The 22172-nt window shown below is 54.0% G+C and overlaps 1 protein-coding gene across 5 annotated transcripts in view; it reads right to left on the bottom strand.

Annotated features, from left to right (window-relative positions):
• Positions 1-8218: 8218 nt before the first annotated feature.
• Positions 8219-22172, bottom strand: part of KBTBD11 (kelch repeat and BTB domain containing 11) — a 38595-nt gene continuing 24641 nt past the window's right edge. For all 5 annotated transcript variants that reach the window (XM_082375262.1, XM_082375264.1, XM_082375265.1 and 2 more), the window contains one exon: positions 8219-14979. In XM_082375262.1, the coding sequence (XP_082231388.1) occupies positions 12205-14139 (1935 nt within the window). In that variant the 5' untranslated portion in view covers positions 14140-14979 and the 3' untranslated portion in view covers positions 8219-12204. The remainder of the gene's footprint in view (positions 14980-22172) is intronic.

Raw genomic sequence — 22172 nt, 5'->3', positions numbered from 1 at the left:
ATCCTCAGACCTTGACCTGAAAAGAACACAGCAAGCCCATCACGGAAAGCCCTTTAACTGCTAAGGAAAACTGTGAGGAATTAACAGATGCCTTGGCTCTTTTCTCCACCGCGGTCACCTTTCTCAGCAGCAGAGGCCCCTGCGAGGTTCCTCATTTGCTCCTGGACGCCGTCCCACTGGAACCCAGGAAACAGTAGGAGATTCAGACCAGAGGCCGGCGGAGAGAAAGAGCCTTTGTCTGCCGGGAGCGGCCGATTCCCACAGTCGCTTTCACACACACACACAAAGGAAGGCCGTGGACACTCCTCTGCTGTCTTCCTGTCCCTGGGTGTTTACAGAGCAGGACGGAAGGGAGGAAAGCGCCTGCCGTGCAGAACTCGGCCTGGGAAAGCAGGGTGTCGGTTACAGAGTCTTTCCAAGGAAAAGGTAGCGGGAGCCTGAACAGCGGAAAAAGTGCAGAAAGAAAACCTGGAAATCGCCCCGGCAGCGTCCACGCCGTGGGAGAGCTGAGGTCTGCGGCTTGTCCTGAGCCAGCTGCCCCGAAGGTCTGGTTATTTGCTAGAATTGTTTGTGACCTGCCTTGGAGGAGTTTCCAGGACGCTGCACCCTGATGGAAGCCAAGACCGGGCCTGAGGAGTCACGGCCGTCGTACTGCATCCGGGGACCGGGTTGCCCTCCCCGCTCATCCCAGGTCGCCATCCTGGGCCCATTTCAGACCCAAAGCAAAGCTGATTCTAGAGCAGTAGAGGTGCCCACATCCTTCTATAAGTTACCACTTGAATCACAAAATCACATTTGAAGAGTAAACACTCTCTAAACGGCAACAGCTGCTGGGCAGCTCTTGCGCTGGATATGGGGGGCTAAGCCTCGACCTCCCGTGTCCCAGGGCACTGTCAAAGGAAAACAGCCTTTGTGACCTAACAGCCTTGATATCAGGTTACTCGTAGATTATTCTGGGGGCCTGTTGTCTAAAGCCCAAGAGGAAACAGAGCAGCCTGACTTGGCATGTGCAGTATACTTAAAGGGTTACACAATACTGAAACCACAGCCATGGGCATGATGGATGTTTCTGATATATTAAATTTTTCCTTAGATTGTATGTGCAAGCCCAATTATACCATTACTGCTCAAATTTTAGAGGGTTTCCGAATTATGCCAGGGGAGCAGAAGAAAATGTTTTCAGAACGCATTAGAAGGGTTAACGTCAAATCTGCAGAAAAAGGAGTGGGTTTGGATTTGAATCTCACTAGTGCCCGAGTATCTCCCCCAGCTGGTTACTCTGTCTGCCTGAGGGCTCTGGGCTCTGCGCGTCAACCACTCCATCCGAACCGTGATACCAGGACCCTCGACCAAACTCCAGCAGGGCCGCCCGCCCCACGAGGCTGTGTCCTGGGGGGACCAGACCCCATGGAAACACCTGCCCCGAAAGCTCAAGGTCGCCGGGGGAATTCACCATCTGTCCCACCCACACCCGGCCGTAGCCCTGGCCTTTCAGAGCGTTTACTAAGAAAGGGTGACAAGTGTGGGTCCCTCCTCTGTCCCTCTGAGACGCCCATGTACCCTCCCCCAGCTCGGGGGCATCCTTCTCAGGGGCCTGAGCGCCACGCCTTCGAGACGGAGCCTTCAGGAAGGACGGGCTGGCCTCCCAGGCCCTGGGGAGGGTGCATCCCCAACTTGGCAACTGCCAGCTACAGACACGCGGCCCCGCCGTGGAACAGGGATGGATGTCGGCACCGCCTGCTGGTCCCCTCTCTCCCATCCCCGCTCCTTCGGCCTCCTGCTGAGGCGCCGTCACCCCTGCGTGAACCCCAGGGGCCCTCGGCTCTTCCCGCCGTAGGTGGGCACTGAACAGAGCCTGTGGTCACTGCTTCAGCTGAAGTCCAGCTGTGTTTGTCTTCAACGGGCTTCAAAGGTCAGGAAACCCACAGTCACACCCAAGCCTTGATCTGGAGGGAGGCACGGTGGCTCCCAAGACGTCTTGATGAGACCCGGGTGTGGGGAGTGAGACGGTGGCTTTGTAAGGATCGGGGGCCAGCGACGCGGGAGCTTTGGGCTGGGACGCTGTGGACACAGGCCCATGACAGTGGAGCTGGAGGACGGCCGGGGAGGGGAGAGAGGGGAAAACGAAACGTGAGCACATGTGTTTGACAGTTTGGGTTTGGCGGGTTCGCCTACAGAAAAATCGGGGGCCTGCTCACTAAGCGAATGGCCCTACCTGCTCACGCGCCTTCTAAAGGCTGTTCGGACCGTGGGTTTTCATAGGGAAACAGAAAGTGGCCGGGTGGGTGCTGGTCACTTCTGGAGCCACGGGGTTTTCACCTCCATCGGGGCCGCAGCTGGGCACCGTGCTTCCTCCACAGAAGCGCCTCCCCAGGATCCCGGGCCTGGCGGTGGGGCTCCTGGGTGGGACGCGCCGTCCTGCAGTCATCTTGCGCTCATCCGCGGTGCCCACGGCTCACAGGTGCCAGCCGCGTGCCCGCCATCCCAGCAGCTGACCGAGATTCTGGGGACGCAGGGGTCAAACGATCAGGCCCACCCATGTCTTCACAGAGCTTGGGGACCACAGACCACAGCAAGCAGAAAAAGACCTGCTCTAACTGGATAGCAACACCAGAGACGTGATCTACGTGGATAATAATAAAGACCTAAGTGGGTAACAGTAAGAAAGACCTGATATAAATGGATAATAAGAAAGACATGACACAATAGATATTAACAATGAAGACGTGATCTAACTGGATAACAGTAATAAAGGCCTGGGCTTCCCTGGTGGCTCAGTGGTTAAGAATCCTCCTGCCAATGCAGGGGACACGGGTTCGAGCCCTGGTCCAGGAAAAGCCCACATACCGTGGAGCAACTTAAGCCTGTGCGCCACAACTACTGAGCCTGCCCTCTAGAGCCCATGAGCCACAACTACTGAAGCCCACGCGCCTAGAGCCCGTGCTCCGCAACAAGAGAAGCCACCGCAATGAGAGGCCCGTGCACCGCAACGAAGAGTAGCCCCCGCTCGACACAACTAGAGAAAGCCCGTGTGCAGCAACAAAGACTCAACGCAGCCAAAAATTAATTAATTAATTAATTTAAAAATAATAATAGCAAAGGCCTGATACAACAGGATAGTAATAATAAAGACATGACACACTGGATGTTAACAATAAGGACACAACATAATGGATAATAAAAATAAAGACACGACCTAACTAGATATTAACAAGAGCCATCAAGGAAACCAAAACACGCTGAGTGGACAGACAGTGGCTGGGTTGGAGGGTGGTGTCGGAAGGCCGTCTCCGAGGCAGAACTGAGAGAGAGAGACAGGTGGACGTGGGGGGCCGGAGATGTGGGGACAGAGGGCCCTGGCAGAGGGGACAACAGCAAACACTGTGGGGCAGGCACAAGCATGGCCCAGGTGAGGACCAGCAAGACAGCCCGAGTGCCTGGAAAAGCGCGAAGCGGGGGGAACAGTAGGGATGGTGTGCAGAGGTTGGCAGAAGCTGATCGTGGAGCCCTGTGGGCCAGGGCTGGAGTTTGGGGTCCACCGAGGTGTGTTAGCAAGCCACCAGGGGGTCTGTGTGGGAGAGTGACAGACCCATCCCAGAAATGGTCACCCTCAGGGAGATGACAAAGGCCAGAAGGTGAGATTCGTGCTGAGTCCTCCCCGTGGATTTAAAACCCTGTCGGTTCTGCACAAAACCCTGCACACTTTATCCATAATCGCCAAAACGTGGAAGCAACCAAGGTGTCCTTCTGTAGGTGATGGATAAACAAACAGTGATACATCCAGACAATGGAGTATTACTTAGGGCTAAAAAGAATTAAGCCTTCAAGCCATGGAAAGGCATGAAGGAGCCTTCAATGCATATATCTGAGTGAAAGAAGCCAATCTGAAAAGGCTACAGACTGTGTGATTCCAACTCCACGACATCCTGCAAAACGCAAAACTGTGGAGAGAGTGAAAGACGAGTGGTTGGCAGGGGTTGAGGGAAGGGGGGATGACCAGGCGGAGCACAGAGGGTTCTTAGGGCAGTGAAGCTACTCTGTACGACACGGTCATGGTGGACACCCGTCATCATGCATTTGTCCAAACCCACAGGACGTCCAACACCAAGAGTGAACGCCAGCGTGAACCAGGGACTTAGGGTGATCATGCCGTGTCAGTGTAGGTCCGACGACTGTAGCAAATGTCCCACCTGGTGGGGATGCTGATGTCGGCGACACTGTGGCGTGTGGGCAGGGGTGTAAGGGACTACTCAGTCGGCTGCCGTCTCCACAGCCAGAAGCGCACCACACCTGTCAGGAGGGCTCAGGAAGGGCCACTGCAGTCCTCAGGCGGAGCAGGTGTCTCCGGCCAGTGTGACTGGGTTGACACCGCAGTTCTCGGGGGCTGTCCGGGACACCCCTGCTGTAAGTGGGGTTCCTCTGTGCCTTCCTTTATCCCGCATGTGGTTTGTGACAAACACCATCTCTTTGGGGTAATCTGAATTTAACAACACCAGGTGGCATCTGCCAGGACAGGTGCCGGGCGAGGGTGTCAGCAGACAAGGAGCTCCACGACCCACAGTGGTGTTTGTTAAAGACACAGGTCCCTGGCTCTGCCCCAGACATATTCAATGGGACTCCCTCCTGTTGGGACCTAGGAATTCCTACTTTTAAGCAGTTCCCTAAGTGATTCTCCTGGTCTCTGAGCTTGAGAAGCACTGACCCCACTGGACACCGTGACAGGCAAGTGCGCACACCCGACCTCGTGAGCGCGCTGCAGGGTGCTAGAATCGTATCTCACAAGTAAGGAAATGCGACATTACTGAGCCCCTGGTCTGTCCTACAACCTAGCAAGAGACAGAACCGCAGTCCAAACGGATTGCGAGCGACCCCACAGCAGTGGTTTCCCTGCTGAGTTTCAACCAGCCCCAGGGGAAGCTCTGTGGAGTTCACATCACTCTTTAAAAAAGATTTATTTATTATTTATTTATTTATTTTATTTATTTTTGGCTGCTTTGGGTCTTAGTTGTCGCACGCAGGATCTTCGTTGAGGCAGGCGGGGATCTTTCGTGGCGATACGTGGGCTTCTCTCTAGTTGTGGCGTGCAGGCTCTAGAGCGCGTGGGCTCTGTAGTGGCAGCACGCGGGCTCTCTAGTTGAGGTGTGGGCTCAGTAGTTGTGGCGCACGGGCTTAGCTGTCCTGCGGCATGTGGGATCTTAGTTCCCCAGCCAGGGATCAAACCTGCGTCCCCTGCATTGGAAGGCAGATTCTTTACCACTGGACCACCAGGGAAGTCCCGACTTCACATCACTGATGACCCGTTGTCAGTGGTTGGTACCCACCCTCTGAGACACCCCAATATCGTGTTTACAGCATGAATTCTTTGGGATGAGGCTGGGTGCATTCAGATGCTTGATTTCCTTTGCTGAAATGTCTGGGGGCGTCTTCTAAGACGCAGGAAATCAGTCAGGCAGTTACGGGGCATCCAGCTGACTGCAGTGCCCAGGCCCCTCTGCAGTTAGTGCCACGGGGTAGGGACACCACCTACCAGCCCGGATGGAAGTCTTCAATGTGGTGCTTTGTTTATGACCTCCAAAGAACTGTGCACAAGGAAATCTTCATAAAAATAGATTTCATTGACTTTGTCTGAAGAGGTTAGAAAACATCCTTCCTTCTCACTGGGCAGGAATATTAGACTTCTGTGAATTCTCCCCACATCCTTCCTCTGCCCCAACTTTCCTTATAAGATTCATCATCTGTCTACAAAGCCTGTGTGTTTTGTGCCATTACATGTAATTGAAGAGATGCCAAAGGCCAAGAAATCATTTTAACTGATTATCAAAATCCCGAAACTCAGCAGAAGAAAAACATGAAGCCATGGGTACGTTCAGGTTTAACTCTATTTCTGCAGAAGAAAATGCTTTTTAAGAACAATGCTCTGTTAGCAGCATCGCCTGCCACGAAAAAGTAAATGTTTTCAAGAGGGAAAAGTAAATTTTCAAAGAATCCCTACAAATTAACAGTAACACTTGAGTCCATACTCATGTTCGGTGCAAACAATTGGGCGTGCACCACGTTTTTACACACTTTCCATTCCAGGAGGCTGAGTGAGGAGTGTTGGTGTGATGGAATCGGCGCGGCTGCCGAGCGGCTCAAGAGTGGGGTGGGCAGAGGACACGTGCTCCCCTCCAGAGTTGAGGGATGCAGGCTCCAAGGTGCATCGAGGAGACGACCTCCGGCTTTCCTGCCCATCAGAGCCTCGCCCTGAATCCCCGTCACAGAACCCGTCTCTCCAGGGCTTCAGGCCATCTCTCCACCGTGTACGTCAGAACCGCTTCCCCGGTACCGGTGCTGCCGCCACGACCCACCTCCGCCGCCCTGGTCTGTCTCAGACCCTGCACGCGCCTCCCAGAGCAGCTGCGGTGGGCGCTTCCGTGCGCGGCAGAGGGCCAGAGCAGAGAGCACTGGAGACCTCGTTTGCAATAGCCCACGTCGGCCAAACGCATCCGGGCTCCAGCTCGAAACTGAGCAGAGTGCGGCACACAGCCTCTAAACGGCTGCCCCAGAGGACGGACAGTCCTCCCCACTCCTCTCTTCCCACGTGGAGGACAGCTCCAGGGGGCCCCTCTGGTGTCTCTCTGCCCCTCGCCGCAGGGGAGGAGGGGAAGCCGAGTGCTGGATCTGGGGCAGGCCCTGCCCCCCCGCACCGGGCTCTCTCTTTGCGATCTCCGCCTGCAAGGAGCAAGCAGGCATCCGTCTGTGGCGGGTGTTAGTTTACAGAGCTGATGAGTGACAGCACGGAGAAGCCACTGAAAGAAAAATGTCGTGCTACTCACAGTGCCCTAGGGATGAGAGGCGTGAGACTGGCCGGTTTTAGTGATTTTGCTGGGCTTTGGGTGACAGGAGTGTCCCCGAGCTGCCCGGCCCGGGTGTCTCGGGCAGAGGAGGGTCACCTCCCCGGGCGCGGGGCAGGCGGAGGAGGCCGGGCCTGGCCGGGCTGTTGGCATAGGTCCCAGGCGGGCTCCTGGCTGGGCCCTTGGCTGGCGGGGCCGAGGGTGGCCGTCTCGCCCCAGCCAGGTGGGACCTAAGAGGTCAGAACATCACAGTAGATGGAAAACTTTTAGTGTATACAATCCACCCACTCCTGTGGACCTGCTGGCCTGGATCCCGCGGCCTGATTCCAGTGGCGCGTACCAGCCACTTGGCCAGTCAACCTGAATCCCACCTTCCCTCCCTCCTGTGCCGGTTAAGTGTCCGCTTGACCGCTGAGCCTATTTCTCAGTTTATTCTGAACTTGGTGGGTGGGGCAGGGGAGCAGGAGACAATCCCCTCAGGCCCCAATTCTGTGCCCCTCCGGACGCCAGAGGGAGGAGGTGCTTTTCGGGAAACGGAGGGGAAGCAGGCCGAACCCAGGGATGCGCTTCCAGCTTCACCCGACGCGCTCATCGGCCCCCAACCCTCTGTGGGGCTTGGGCCGTGGGATCCACGGTTGGCTTAGGCCTCGTTTCTTATTTTCTCTGTTGTGTGATGCTTTGACCCGGGAGAGCCTCCCCTCCCAGGGCCCGGGCTTCCTGAGAGACGGCAAAGCGCACGGGGCAGTCTCTCATCCATCCCCCCAGCCCTGCCAATCCTGCCCCTGCCGCCCCCAGCCCTGCCTCACACAAGCCAACACCTGCCCTGCCTGGCCCCCGGCGGGCACCCCGGGCGGAGCAGGGGCCCCTGCCAGCCCTCGGGATCGTTCAGAGCAGCCATGCCCAGCTGTTCACGGGAACCCTAAGGACAGATCTCCCCTCGCCCTGCGCCGCGTGCCCGACAAAGCCAGCTGTGCGCTGACCCCTCTCCAGGCTGTGAGTGTGGTAACCTCCCCCCGCCAGGCTGGCTCCCGCTTCTCCTGTGTCCACACCAACTCTCCTAACCCACAACCAACACCACGTCGTCGAGGACAGCCTCTCCAAGAAGCAGTGTCGGGGGGCGGCCCACGGCCTGCTGGCCGAGGGGACAGGTGAGGAAAGGGGGGACCGAGGGGTTCATATGCACCTGATGAGTATGAAGAGACCCCCTGGCTTAGAACCAGAGCTGCACGGACCCTCCGGAGCCCCCAGACTCCTCATTCAGACGGGGGACTCCGGCCCTGGGCCTCGCAGGTCGGGCCGGAATCTCCCAGCCCCGGGAGCACATTCCCAGGTAAGGACACCCACCCAGGGCTCTGCTCCTAAGAAAAGACACAAGAACAGCCGTGCAGGTTTCAGGAGCACTGGCATCGCCCAGTGATTTATTTCATCTCAGGATAAACAGACGGATGCACAAGGTTTTACGCAATTGGTACCCAGGACCTAGAAACTGAAGCGTTGGTCCATAAAGCATCAGCTGGCCTGAACTGTGTCTTCAAGACGCCTGTCTGCCTTTAATACCCGGCCACACTGCAGCACTGCTTACAGCTTTCAAAAGCCTCAGAGGAACTTTCATCTCACATGAGAACACACCTAGGCTTTTATTTCAATCCATCTCAAACCAATTCACCAAGCAGGTATGAAGTGCCCTGCCAGCTCCTGTGGTCCAGGCCCCTTCCTGGAAGGGGGGAAAGTGTAGTGAACGTGGCCGCTGACATACGTTCAGATGCAACCAGAAGATGACACATTCCCATCTTTAGCTCTTATTATCTTCCCATGAATAATGATATTGCAGAGGAAAGGGGAAAATAAGAACACTGATATATTTTTTTAAAACACCAAAATAAAACATTTTGTAAGCTAGGAAAGCATCTAAAATAAAACAGAACACAAAAGAGCACTTCTGTTTACATATCACCCCAGGAAGGTGTTACAACAGATTATGTCCTGAAACCATCTTAACTTCAGGAAAACGCAAAGGACCTCAAAAACATTGCATTTCATTTCAAAATCTTTCACAGGAAGTTACCCAAGAGACCCACAGATCAAACAGCAGCTACCAGAATTACTAAAGTGACACCAGAAATTAACAGGAATGGCGCATGTGGTTCATGTTAAGTATTTGTAGCAAAACTGAAACAAAGGGAGGAGTTTTAACTAAGTAGCAAAAGAACTTCCATTCTCTTCAAGGAAAGGAGATTGGTGCTGCCATAGATTCAGAAATCAAGTCACCGAGTTCCAAATCCAGTCCCATAAAGCTGCCAGAGTCCATGCCGGCACTGGGGCTGTTCCCCAAACCGAAGGTAAAAACAGAAAGGAAGTGAAGACGTCTTAACCCCATTCCTTTGGATCCCAAGTGAACCTTGATTAACAATACAAAAGTCATTGCTTGTCAGCTAACCAAAAGATCAAGCTTTCCCAAATTATAGCCTTTCCCCTTAAAATGCCACTGCTCTTTCAAATATCTGGAAATGTCAGTGCACGTGGGTTTCTTAATTTCATGAGAACTATGGACGGATGTCGTAAATGCACTAGCTTCGTTTGACTCAACTGATCGAAGAGCAGGCATATTTTTGCACCAACTGTTTCTCTAAATAGAGCTGCATACAGACTTAGCACATCACGTTGAATGTGACATGATCCGTCCTCGGAACAGATCGGACCTGGAGGGAAGTCTCAGCCAGGCCTGCCCCTCCCCTAGCTGTCCTCCAAACCGAGGATCTTGCATGGGGGGTCTTTTCCATTGGTGTAATTGGTGCACCACCCTCCTGGCCCTACACCCCAGGTACTGGCCTCCAAAAGCAAATTAAACTGGTCCTCTCAGCGTGCCAGGTGCTCTGGTATCTGTTCTCAGTGACATTACTATTAGAAGTGTGGTCTGTAAGGTTCTAAATCCTCTACCCATCCTTAGGCATCCTCGGGCATCTCATCCTGACAAATCCCTGGGACTCCGGGGCCAGCTCCCACAGAAAGTGACGCTATGTCTAGTCCAGGCATTTCTTCATTCAGTTAAAAGATGAAATAATATACAAACACTCCAGCTGGGCATGTTATCGTGTGGCTGTCCGCACGTGACATCTAACAGGTCTCCCATCGTCTACGGGGAGAGTTTACTTTGGAAGCCCACTTTCAGCGTTTATGTTTTTAAACGGTAAACATCATAGGAATGATTTCTCAAGTAAAATCACAGTGATAGTATCTCACGAGTCTGATACGGAAGGAATGAAAATATTAGCTTGGTTCCATTTCATATAAAAGTTTTACCATAAATAATGAAAGCCTAGAGAAAAATGTACTATCATATGAAATGCTCACGTCTTTAGAAGGACATTATTTGTTTATTTTGGATCTCAATTCTTTTCCTCCTGCCACGTCTCCAGTCTATTCCTACCAAAAGGCCAAAGAAGTCAGGCAATCTGAAGCCTGTTTTTCTTTCCTATGACGATGGAGCAAGTTGCCAAGCATCCTCTCAGGTCAGGAGCAGTCATGGGCAGGCACACAAGTCACCAGAATGCACCAGCTAAAACGGTAAATCCCATGCTCTGGCGCAAGCATGATTCAAGCTATCATTCCTAAACATGCTTAACTGATCACTTTCATAACCACAGACTCTTTAAAAAGCATAACCTACGTCCCACATACCCACTGATTGGCACAGAGAGAGGTAACCTCCCATCACTGGATTCACGAGTAAATCATAGTAATGTACACATGACTTCATCTACTTATGTGCCAATAACTTTCAATGTGTACTTTTCCTATTGTAATAAAAAAAAAGTGGATTGGACTCAGAATCCAAATCAGTTGGCCTCTATTTATGAGGGTATACTTTACCCTTAAACTTTTAATAAACAGTAAGCCCTGTCTGTACATATTTGGAAAGTAAAATGTTATAACAAATGAGGAAAGATCAACTGATTTGTTTTTAATCCTTGTGCCCTATCAAAGTACTGAATTTCATGTTACTTCTACTACAGTATTTTGGAATTCACAATTAGAAAAGTGTAGTTTGCTTGCTAAACTACGTTATAAATATGTTATTTCCCCTTATGTGAATATGTTCATTGTCACTCTGCCACAATTTCTTAGACTGATGCTTGTAAAAATGAATTTCCCTCATCAGGATGACAGAATTCATATTTAAAACATCATAAGTAGTGGGTTCAACTGTGCCTGCATGTTATTCTTTAGAACTCTCAAAAAGAAAGGATTTTAACCTTCTTTTGGGGGGGGAATACTACTCTCTTTGAGCCCACTATGAAATATCAAAGTGGCTGACCATACCTGGTGGGCACCAAATGCTCCTTTTAAAGCAGACAAGCACCACGGCCACTGTCAGCTTTTCCTACTGATGACATGCTCTTTGGAAAACATTCAGTCGCCAAAGATTTAAACCTCAAATAAGAGCAAATCGTTACTACATCACTGAACATAATTACTAACATCTCTTAATTTGAAAATATTAAACCCATCTCAGTTAAGCGGTGAGAAGGACCTGCTCTTGAGGTGTGTGGGCCTTTGACCACATCTGGGCCCCTGTGATGACAGAGGAGGTACTTCCAGTGCTCACTGGACAGATCTTACTGGGAATCAAAGATTTCACCCTTAATACTTACTACATTTGGAGTGGAACCAACCGCAAGTTAAGCACATGTGGCAGGAACTTTTAAACTAAGTTAGAAACGGTTTAAAAGCTTTACTTATCAGTTATAATTTTAAACCTCAAGCCGAAAAAAGTATGACCTTCTTTCAGTCGTTCCACTCATACAGTTCACGTTGGCCTAATCTAGGATCTCAGCTCTGGGAGGTGGCCCCGAGGTCCCCTCTCATGGTGCAGGAAGCAACGGTACCTGGTACTCCACACAACTCAGGTCTGGCCTCCCGGCCACTCCGCGAGTGACACCGAGGACAGTACACCCCGGTACTCTCCAGGCCTCACCCACTGCACCCAGAGACTTCATCTCTCATTCTGTTTCTTTCTTTCTCAGGTATTTTGTATCTTATTTGTAAGGTTATCTATCTGCACACATCCTACATCTTGCCATCGACCCCATTAAGCAAAGCAAAGCAAAGCAAAGCAAAAGGAATGCGAACTAGGAAGCGAGCCTTAATACAGCATCGCAAAGGTCTTCAAGGCCCCGCGACAAGCTTCTACCTTCTAAGCCTTTAAATGATCCCGTGGGCGGGGCGGGGCCCACCGGGACCCACCCCCGACTCTCTCCCTCCCCGTCTCCACTCCCCTCGCCCCTTGCAGTTTCCCAGTTGGGACCTCGGCCCATGGGGCGTCCCCTGGCCCAGGGCTGCCGAGGGACACGCCCGGGTGACCCGGCCCACCCTACGCGGCGCCCTCCTCGCCTCGGTCTGGCTTCTCCTCCTGCAGGTTGAGCACGAACGGGAAGAGCAGGCCCCGGGCGTCCGCGGGGGCTCGGAGCGACTGAAGCTCGAAGCTGCCTTCGGGGCCCGCGTCGCCGGCGCCGGGCTCGCCGTCCGGGGGCGGCACAAAGCGCCAGGTGCCCGCGCGGCTCACGCAGTAGATGGTGCCATCCAGCGCGGCGCAGCGGAAGGGCTGTAGGCCCGACGGCGCGCCCGGGGGCCGCAGGTGCGAGGCGCAGCGGCTCCACTGCTTGGCCAGGCAGTGGTAGCGGAGCACGCTGACTCCCCCCGCAGGCCCGGCCCCCGGCGCATCGCCGCGGCCCCCGCACAGGTCGAAGCGGTAGATGAAGCCGTCCAGGGCCACCATGTCAGCCGAGCGCTCGCGGCTGCTGCTGCACGGACACTCCTGCCACTCGTCGCGCCGCGGGTCGTACTTCAGCAGGCGGTAGAAGAGCGAGCCCCCGGACACGTAGATCTCGCCGTTGCAGGTGGTGGCCTCGTGCGCCACGGCGAAGGCGCCCCGGGGCAGCGGGGCCACGGCGGCCCAGCGGTCGGCGCGCGGGTCGTAGCGCTCCACGCTGAGCAGGCACTCGCCGCCCACGGCGTACAGATGGCCGTCCAGGGCCAGCAGCTGCAGCTGCGAGCGCGCCTGGCGCAGCGGCCGCACGGCGCTCCACTGGTCGGTGGCCGGGTTGTAGCAGAAGACCCGGTCTGAGGGCCGCGCGCGGCCGTCGGGGCCCGCGGGGCCCACGCCGCCGGCCACGAAGAGGTAGTTGTAGAGCACGCACAGGCCGCAGCCCCGAGCCGGCGCGCCCTCGGGCAGCCGCGTCAGCTCGCGCCACTCGCCGGCCGCCTCGTGGAAGCAGTAGACGGCGGCGTCGCCTCGGACCTCCGCGTCCCCCGACGGGCTCTGCGGCCGGCTGCCCGCGCGCTCCCCGGCCGGGCCGAGCGCGGCGGCCAGAAGACGGGCGCGGCCGGCGCGCAGGCGGCGGCGCAGCAGCAGGTCGCGCTCGGCGCCCGACAGGCGCCCGAAGACGGCGGGCTCGCGCAGCACCTCTAGGTAGTGGTCGCTCATGAAGCGGTAGGCGGCCTCGCGCAGCTCGGCCAGCCGCTGCCGCTTGGCCGCGCTCAGCACCTCGAAGCAGTTGGCCAGGCTCAGCTGCGGCGCCACGGCGTCGGTGGCGCGCTGCGCGGCGCAGGGCAGCTGTAGGCGGCGCGCGCCGGCCACCACGTCGGCCACGTTGTCGGGCCGCACGCCCGCCATGCGCCCGCTGTACGCGTAGGCCAGCAGCAGCCGCAGCGCCGCCCAGCCCACGCCCTGCACCCGCAGCACGTCCCGCGACGCGCGCGCGCGGAAGTAGTCGCTGCGCGCCGCCAGCACCGCCTTGTGCGCCCGCAGCCGGCGGCCCGACACTTCGATGAGCAGGTCGGGCTCCCCGTGCTCCGGCCCGACGCCGGGGGGTACGGGCGCGGGGTCCCCGGACTCTTCCGGGGACGTGGGCTCCTCGGCCGGCGGGCGCTCTCCGGGGGACGCGGGATCTTCCGGGGACGCGGACTCTTCTGGGGACGTGCGCTCCTCCTCGGGGGACACGGGATCCTCAGGGGACGCGCGCCCTTCCGGGGATGCGGCGCCCGCGCTGCCGACTTCCCACTGCCTCTGCACCACCCGCCGGCCGCGGCGACAAGAGGGCGGGGAGTCGTCCCCGGAGCTGAAGCACAGGGACGCGCTGAGACTGCAGGGTGTCTGCGCCGGGGACGCAGCGCCCTCCCCCCCGGCCGCGTCCGGCGGCTGCAGGCCGCCCTCTCCCGGAGCCTCGGGAGCGCCGCCCCGGCCCCCGGCCTGGCCGCACGCTCCGTCCCCCGGGTAGAGGACGCAGGGGGCCACCGGGCTCTCCATGCGAGCGCTCGCTCCGGCTGCCGCCCCCGCTCAGCAGCCCGGCATGACTTCGCCCGGACTCGGGCTGCCCAAGGTCGATCGCTCCTCCGGGGCTCCTGGCTTCACACGCTTCTGCTGGCGCGCGATCAGATTTCACTTGTGTCCACACTGGTTTTCAAGCGCACGCAGCTCCCCTCGCGCCCTCCCGCTCTCCTCTCCGGCGAAAGGGGTGTGTCGACTGGAGCGCGCTCCCGGCTGAACTTGTGAACCAGGCAAGGTTCCCGCCGGGCGGCCGTCTGCAGGGATCTTTGTGGCTCGGTCTCCGCGCCGCGTGGTGATGATCAGTCCGCGGACAGGACCGCCGCGGCTCTGTCTGGAGCTCCTGTTCTGCGGAACTGAGCTGTCAGGTGCTCCTAAGGAACTGGGTCTACCCTTTCTTCCTGAGTCAGTGTTTATCCCTCCACATTCCATCACATCTCTGTCTCCGAGGACCAACGAATCAGAGACGGGCTGCAGTCCACACTTCAGAACACTGACTTTACTGCTGTTTTACAGGGAACCGCCCCAGAGAGCTTTCTTTTTGTGTGTGACTCCCATGTGCGATTAAGGCTTATGGATGGTCAGCCGGACAATATCTCTGTGTGTCCTGGCATCGGCAGCGCTCCTGATGGGCCTGCCTCGACAGTGTTCACCTGGAAGCAGGGAGGGCATGATTCAGTCGCCAGGTGGGTGGTAGGAAGACACAGTTACTGCACACACTAGACCGGCTTTCCTCCTTCATCCATCGGGAGCCTTCCTCTGCGACTTCCTTTGTTGGAATATCAGGTGTTTCCATGTCATGTCACCACACTCTTTGTGTTCCTGTTTATAGGAGAAACAGAATGTTGGAATTTGCATTTTTCCATAGGGCTATTTTGTGTCAGTGGCATCTACCCCATTTCCCTCCACAATTTTCAGGTTATAGGATTCAGATATGGTGGGAATGGGGATTGTGACTTTTCAGTGCTGGAAAGTTTGGTGAATAAAACATACGGGATTATTTAGATATTAAAAAACTCTTCCTCCCCTGATTTTTGAGGCCTATAAAGAAGAGCCCAATTCAGCCATGAGCCTTAAATACATTGGGTTGAACCATACGAAATTGCTGGTTTTTGTGTGTGAATGCAATGGCAGTCAAATATCAGCCACTTTCTAATTTCGACCTAATGAGATGTATATGTAAAATTGAGAGCTTTTAGTGAGAAAGCATGGCCAGCCTATGAAACCTCGGTTTTATTGTGTGACAGTTTTCCTGAAATCTTTTCCAGCCAACTATCTCAAATTCATTTACAACAAATATTTGGAGAAAGGTGCTGTGGACTCTTCTCTGGAGTTGGCCTCAGAGGCTCCAACTCTGGAATCTGTTTGAACTGCTCATTCCTGGCTTTGCACCTCTGAAAAACCGCAGAGAAGCAACTCTCCAAATAGCACACGTGCAGCAAAAGAAAAGCCAAGGCAAAACAAAACAAAACCAAAACAAAAAACAAAATCCACAGAACTACTTGGAAGGCAGATGTGAGCACCTGCAGATGAATTATAAAAAAATAATAAAATATCTTTCCTAATTGGCAAAACCTTCACTGAGACTCCCCAGCCTAGAAGGGGGTCTTAGCACAAGGGGAGGGGCAAGCTGTGCTCTGGTTTTCCTAAGAAGAGGCTGCGGACAAGAGAAACGGACCAAATACATACAGCTCAGATTCGTCATCATTATAGGGTATGTTCACCTCTCAAATGGGATAAAGTGATACTTAACCACCTACCCTCAACCTCTTCTGATTTTCTACTAATCGTACTTAATACTGTTACCTGATCCCTAGAAATGCTCAGGGTTGAGAGAACGGGTGTGTATAAAAATATACGCTTGCCCTGCTCTTCCTGCTACCGTGTTACGAAAAAGGCTTTCCCATTATTCTCAGAAATACAAGTGTCTTAGAGGTGGAGATTCAAGACATTCAATTCTGTCTCTCCCTTCCTCCCCACCTCTCTGTCTCTCTTCCCCTCCCTCTCTCTTTCTCTGTTTTCCAGAAATCTTTTAACAGTAACCTTTGGGGCATATTCACCAGGTGCAGGGCACTGTCTAGGACATGTGGAAAGGCAGCATGGAGACAGTCGGGACGAGCTGAAACTCCCACCACGGGCATGTGGGTCACGGAGGTGCCACATGTTTACACAGCTGTGCCCCAGTCCGTGATGCTGCTGGGAAGGTCCTGCGTCCACTGAGATGGAAATGTGTTCTGGCCCACAGCGACCGGAATGTGATGACAAACTGGAAAGCTGCACAGATTTTATAAGCAAAGCTTCTGGCCTCTTCCCAAACGCCAGAGGTGCTTTCTTAGTCAGCTGAGTCATTCAAGGGAAAGTCAGATAAAAAGTAAGGTATATACATATCTTTCCCAAATATACATATAAATGTCAGTGTCTGAAATAAAATCAGAGAACTGGCTCTCTTATTTGCTTCATTCTTTTCACACTTTCTCTGTATGATACAGAAGACCTTGGACCTCAGAAAACTAACTAGTTTTTTTTTTTCTTTTCTTGGCCAGGAGAAGGGTTTCAACACTTCCTGGTTCTTTCTCTGGCTTGACTCTCATCGGGACGTGCAGAAGCCCAACCTCTGAGAGTTCTCTTCGTGGAAGTCATCACAGACTCAAAGGAAAGGCAGGGAATAGGACACACTGAAAAGCCTAAGTTTGCAATTCTTATGTTTTCAAAGCTCTACAGAATCTGTTTTTTTTTTTTTTTTTTTTAGAGTGGCTCTTTTCCTGATTTAGCTTTTTTTTTTTTTTTTTTTTTTTTTATTTTTGGCTGTGTTGGGTCTTCGTTTCTGTGCGAGGGCTTTCTCCAGTTGCGGCGAGCGGGGGCCACTCTTCATTGCGGTGCACGGGCCTCTCACTGTCGCGGCCTCTCCCGTTGCAGAGCACAGGCTGCGGACGCGCAGGTTCAGTAGTTGTGGCTCACGGGCTTAGTTGCTCTGCGGCATGTGGGATCTTCCCAGACCAGGGCTCGAACCCGTGTCCCCTGCATTGGCAGGCGGACTCTTAACCACTGCGCCACCAGAGAAGCCCACAGAATCTGTTTAAAGCCTGAAAGAATCAGGCTAAGTAGACATTTTGTCGTAGCTATAAGAAGCAAGAGCTGCATGTCCACAATGAAACAAATATGACCCAGGTAGTCAGTGGTCCAAGCAGGCACGTCCTTGCCAGCTCCCTGTGCGCCCCTGGCCTGGATCACAGACCAGGCTGGCAGACCCGGGGGTGGCCCGAGACTTGGGCACAGCCATGTAATCCCATCCAAAGTGTGACAGCTGCTCACCCACTCAGCTGGCTCTCTGCCCCGTGACCAGGTCAGGAGTCCCTGTTCACCCACACAGCCAAGGTGATGCCAAACACCTGAATGTTGTCAGGTGAGACAGGAGACCGTCTGTCACTGTGATGCAGGCGGCAGTGATGCTGGATCCCAAGGGCTGGGAGGCCACCCAGCAGGTCCCCTTTCTGAAGGAAGCTTCTGCAGCACGACAGGTCGTGGCCCCCGCCCGCCTGGCAGGGTAGAGGGTCAGCTTCCACAGGAGAAATGAGGAAATTAAGCAGCGGGGCCACTTCCTTTTTCAAATGATGTTAAAGAAAGTCAGCATTCGGAGCTACATCTTTTCTCCCCAGCATGGCCCATTACTGTGATTTGGCCTTAAAACGGATGGGGAGAAGTCAAACCATTTTGTGAATAACAGTCCTCTGAGCACCGCAAGTCTGCCAAGACAGTTAGGGTCAGATTCTTTGGATTGGAGGTCCGGGATTTGCAAGGGGACGTCCCCCCATGTTGCAGTTGGCTCCAGCATCAGAGTCCCCCTAAGGGGCTCCTGGAGGACTCTGTGCCAGCACCCACCCTGGTGACAGCAAAATAACTGGAACTCCCCGCCCGACCGAGGCATCGGGCAGGATTTCTTCCCTGAGCACTGCTTCTGGGGTCTGTTACAGTCAGATGAACAGCAGCATGTTTGCCCCGCGTAGCGACGGGAGGGGATCTGTCGGTGGAGGTGTGGGATGTAGTAACAGGCTCCTTCCTGACTGTAGTGAGAAAATATTTTAACAGGAACAAGTCTGCTTTAAATATAACTTAGGTAGCATTTCCCCCTGAAGGCTATACATTTCTTCTCCACATTGTAAATACCTAAACAGAATTTTTTAGTCTATGAATTTCTTCACTCTCAATTTGAATTTTTTTTAATAAATTTATTTATTTATTTTTATTTGTTTATTTTTGCCTGCACTGGGTCTCCGTTGCTGCACGCGGGCTTTCTCTAGTTGCGGCGAGCGGGGGACTACTCTTCATTGTGGCGCGCGGGCTTCTCATTGTGGTGGCTTCTCTTGTTGCGGAGCACGGGCTCTAGGCATGCGGGCTTCAGTAGCTGTGGCACGTGGGCTCAGTAGTTGTGGCACGTGGGCTTCAGTAGTTGTGGCGCACGGGCTTAGTTGCTCTGCGGCACGTGGGATCTTCCCAGACCAGGGCTCGAACCCGTGTCCCCTGCATTGGCAGGCGGATTCTTAACCACTGCGCCACCAGGGAAGCCCAATATGAATTTCTTAAAGAAGATTGTCTATGATTTCCCAAATGTGGACATTATTTTTGTGCTTAAGGTGGGTATCAGGTTATTTAAAATTAAATATGCTTCATTAGAATAATATAGGTTGCTAAAGAGACTCTCCGTTTCAAATAACTAGTCAGTTTTTTTTTAATATTAATGAACAGACTTAGGAAGTTTATCTAAATGTCTGCAGCACCTATTGTTGTAGCCGATTCCTCCTCGGTGTTCTCCAAGTCACGCCCGACACGTATCTCATCCGTGTGTCCAGCCACACGCCTGTGACAGCAGAGGTCCGGGACCACCACCTGTGCCCTGCCCGCCGCCTGCTTCCCACACACCAGCACGACCCTGTTCACATAGTGAACAGCCAATAACTCCTGGGGTTAATTCACAAAGAAAACCACAAACAGAAGAAACATCATCGAGTCTCATAAACTTGCAGGGAATGTCAGGATATGTTTGATCATAGAATGTGTTGATTCCCTTCAGCTGTTCCTACAAATATTGCTGGTTCCTTCTTCCTTGGGCCCAGTTAAAATGAGGTGGCAGTTCTGGGTGCACAGGGATGCAGGTGGGTGGGAGCGGATGCCTGGGTGGGGGTGGGGAGGGCAGCCAGTGACCTTCACCCCAGCCCTGATTCCCACGTCCTCCGCACTCATCACAGTTCGCGGTCTGGCCCTAGCAAGGCCGTCATAGCGGCGTGTCTGGAACACGGAGCCCAACGCTGCCACAAGGAAGCATCATTCACAAAATAGGTTTTCATTCCTCAGTCATCCTGGGAGCTTGGCCGTCTGGCTGCTAAAAGCCGGGTGCCGTGAGGTCTCAGGAGACGCAGACGGCACAGGGCCCGGGTCCCTGTGTACAAGGCTCTGTACACGCTTCGGCCGAGGAGACACCCACCACCTGGATGAGAGGACCCCCAAGCCGGGTGTAGGCCGTATGTTCCATGAGGTTTGGGGATGGGCGGGGCTGGTGAGCAGCCTGGTGTGTTGAATAATTAAGAGGGGAAGTGACGTCCTTCAGCAGGTCTGGTGACGTTAATCAGAGTCTATTCTGCCAGATTACAACCTATCATTTTTAATCTGCTTTTCATGAAGGACATTTCTAAGACTCAGCGGGCTGTAACATAACCTGAATGCACGAGTAATCATGAAACAGCTCACGCCTATTTTGTCTATTTTACAGGCACTGCTGTCACGTGTGTTACATCACAGGGACACGTGACCCTCGCAAGCCACCCTTCTGTGGGGTCGTAGTTTTTAGCCCCGTTTTACCAAAGAGGAAATGAGATGTGAACCAATGTCACCATACAATTAATTAGCTCCACACTTACTAGGTGGCAGAGCCAGACGGGGACCCGCTGTCCGGCCTCAGCGCCCATGCCGCCGCCAAGCACTGGGCCCAATGCTCTGCACCCTTCTGTCTGTTACCAGTTCTGAGCGTGAAGCACTCGACTTAGCTGCCTCCGCGCGCTGGGCTAGTGGACGCCTACGAGACACTCCCATGTCTGGTCCCCTGCCCAGCGCATCCTGGGAGCAGAATTCTGGTGACTCAGGACGCCCCCAGCTCTGAGAGTAAAGCAGACAGAGACACAGGGCAGGTCGTGGCGGGGATGGGCTCCCGCCGGCGCTGTCTGTGTGGGCCTGATTTAGGGGGTAACGGTGGCTGAATCTTCTGACAGGGCTTCACTGGAGGAAGTAAAATCAGAGAATTTCCTAAAGAGAAGCTTTTACGTAATAGTTATTCTCAAAGTCCAAACTCCTTAGGCTGGTAAATGAGGCATTGAGCCATCTGTTCCCAAGTCTCCGCCGCCCTCATCTCTCCCTCCTCTGCCCAGAAGTCCTCTCCATCTTTCGCACAAGCACAGAACTGCTGCCACGCCCTGGTAAAGCCTGCGTGGGTGTGTCTGTGCATGTAAACCCCATGTAGGTGTATCTGTGTGTAAACCCCATGTAGGTGTATCTGTGTGTACAAACCCTACAGAGGTGCATCTGTGTATAAACCCTACACAGGTGTATCTATGTGTAAAGCCTACACAGGTGTATCTGTGTGTACACCCCATGTAGGTGTACCTGTGTGTGTAACCCCTACACAGGTGTATCTGTGTGTAAACCCTACACAGGTGTATCTGTGCACGTAACCCCCACGTAGGTACATCTGCGTATGCATTCCCACCTCAGGGTCTCTGCCCGCACAGTCCCTGCCACCCAGAGCCACCTCTCCTCCTTTGAGGCAGAATTCTTGCTCATTCCCAGGCCCCCAGGGACCTGCCGTCACAGACACTGCCTTCCTCACTTCCCAGGTCAGCAACTGTGCAGTCCATGTCTGCACGGAATGTCTTATTTCAGCACCTCATATGCACGTGTGTCATCTTTCTCCATGAGAATGTGGATTCACGACAGGGAGATGCGTTAATCGTTCTAACCTTGGCACAGGGATGGGCTCTGCCAGAGCCACCAGAAAAGGCTTGATGGATGGTGAGTGAATGAATGTTAACCAGAGAACCTAGAAAAAACAGCTCTGAAAACATCCAGATAAAAATCCATATCATAGCAAGTTCTTGCACTACATACAATGACATGACACAGAGCTCACAAAGAAAAGGTTCTTCAAAAGGGATCAGTGTTTGTGGACGTTGGGTCAGAGACAGGTTTTTACTGTCTTCTATCTAGCTATGCCCAGTTTCTATATTTCCTGAAACGAATATACACTGACCCACAGTCATAAAGGGTAGTGGGATTAAGTCACAGGGTTGCTCCAGCCCAGCCCACACCCCACCTTCCCAGCGCCTGGTCCCGAGAGCACGGCCCCAGGCCAGGTCCTCCCGCTGAAGGGTGATGCAGGAGGAAGGCTTTGGCCCGGTGGGTGGGTCAGGGAGCTGAAATCAAGGGAAAGCTTATCCTCGGGAGAAGAAAGTGAAGCCAACACAGAGCAAAGTCTAGAAAGAGAGAGAGTGTCCTGGGTGAGTCACCCCCAGCCAGGGCTTGTGATGTCTGTGAGCTAATAAGTCTGTTTCTGGCTTCAGCGAACAGTGGGATTCGTGTCCCTGGAAACTGAAATAACTCTGACTGTAAACAAGAACCCAACTTGCTGGGTCTCCGTGGGGATTCGACGCGCGTTTGTAAAGAGCTTCGCCCCGCACAGGCCCCAGCTCCTCGTAGCCACGCACCGTGAGGTGCCGACCCGGACAACGCCGGTCCCGGCTCACGGAAAGCCCCACCAGGACGGAGTACACAGCCCTGCAGCCTGTACCCAGAGCAGCTCCCAGGCCTCACGGCAATTTTCCATTTTGTCCTCACGACCCACATGAGGACGGGTGGATTGCCATGACCCATGGCAATTGGATTACCATGAGGAATTGCCACGATCCTGATTCCAGACACGAGAAAATGCTGGAGGCCCAGAAACACTACGTTACTCGTCTCAAAAGACCAAA

The sequence above is a fragment of the Balaenoptera borealis genome (assembly GCF_965194805.1).
Source record: "Balaenoptera borealis genome assembly, chromosome: 21".
In the NCBI taxonomy this organism is placed as follows: domain Eukaryota; kingdom Metazoa; phylum Chordata; class Mammalia; order Artiodactyla; family Balaenopteridae; genus Balaenoptera; species Balaenoptera borealis.
This window is presented reverse-complemented; position numbering and strand designations above follow the sequence as displayed.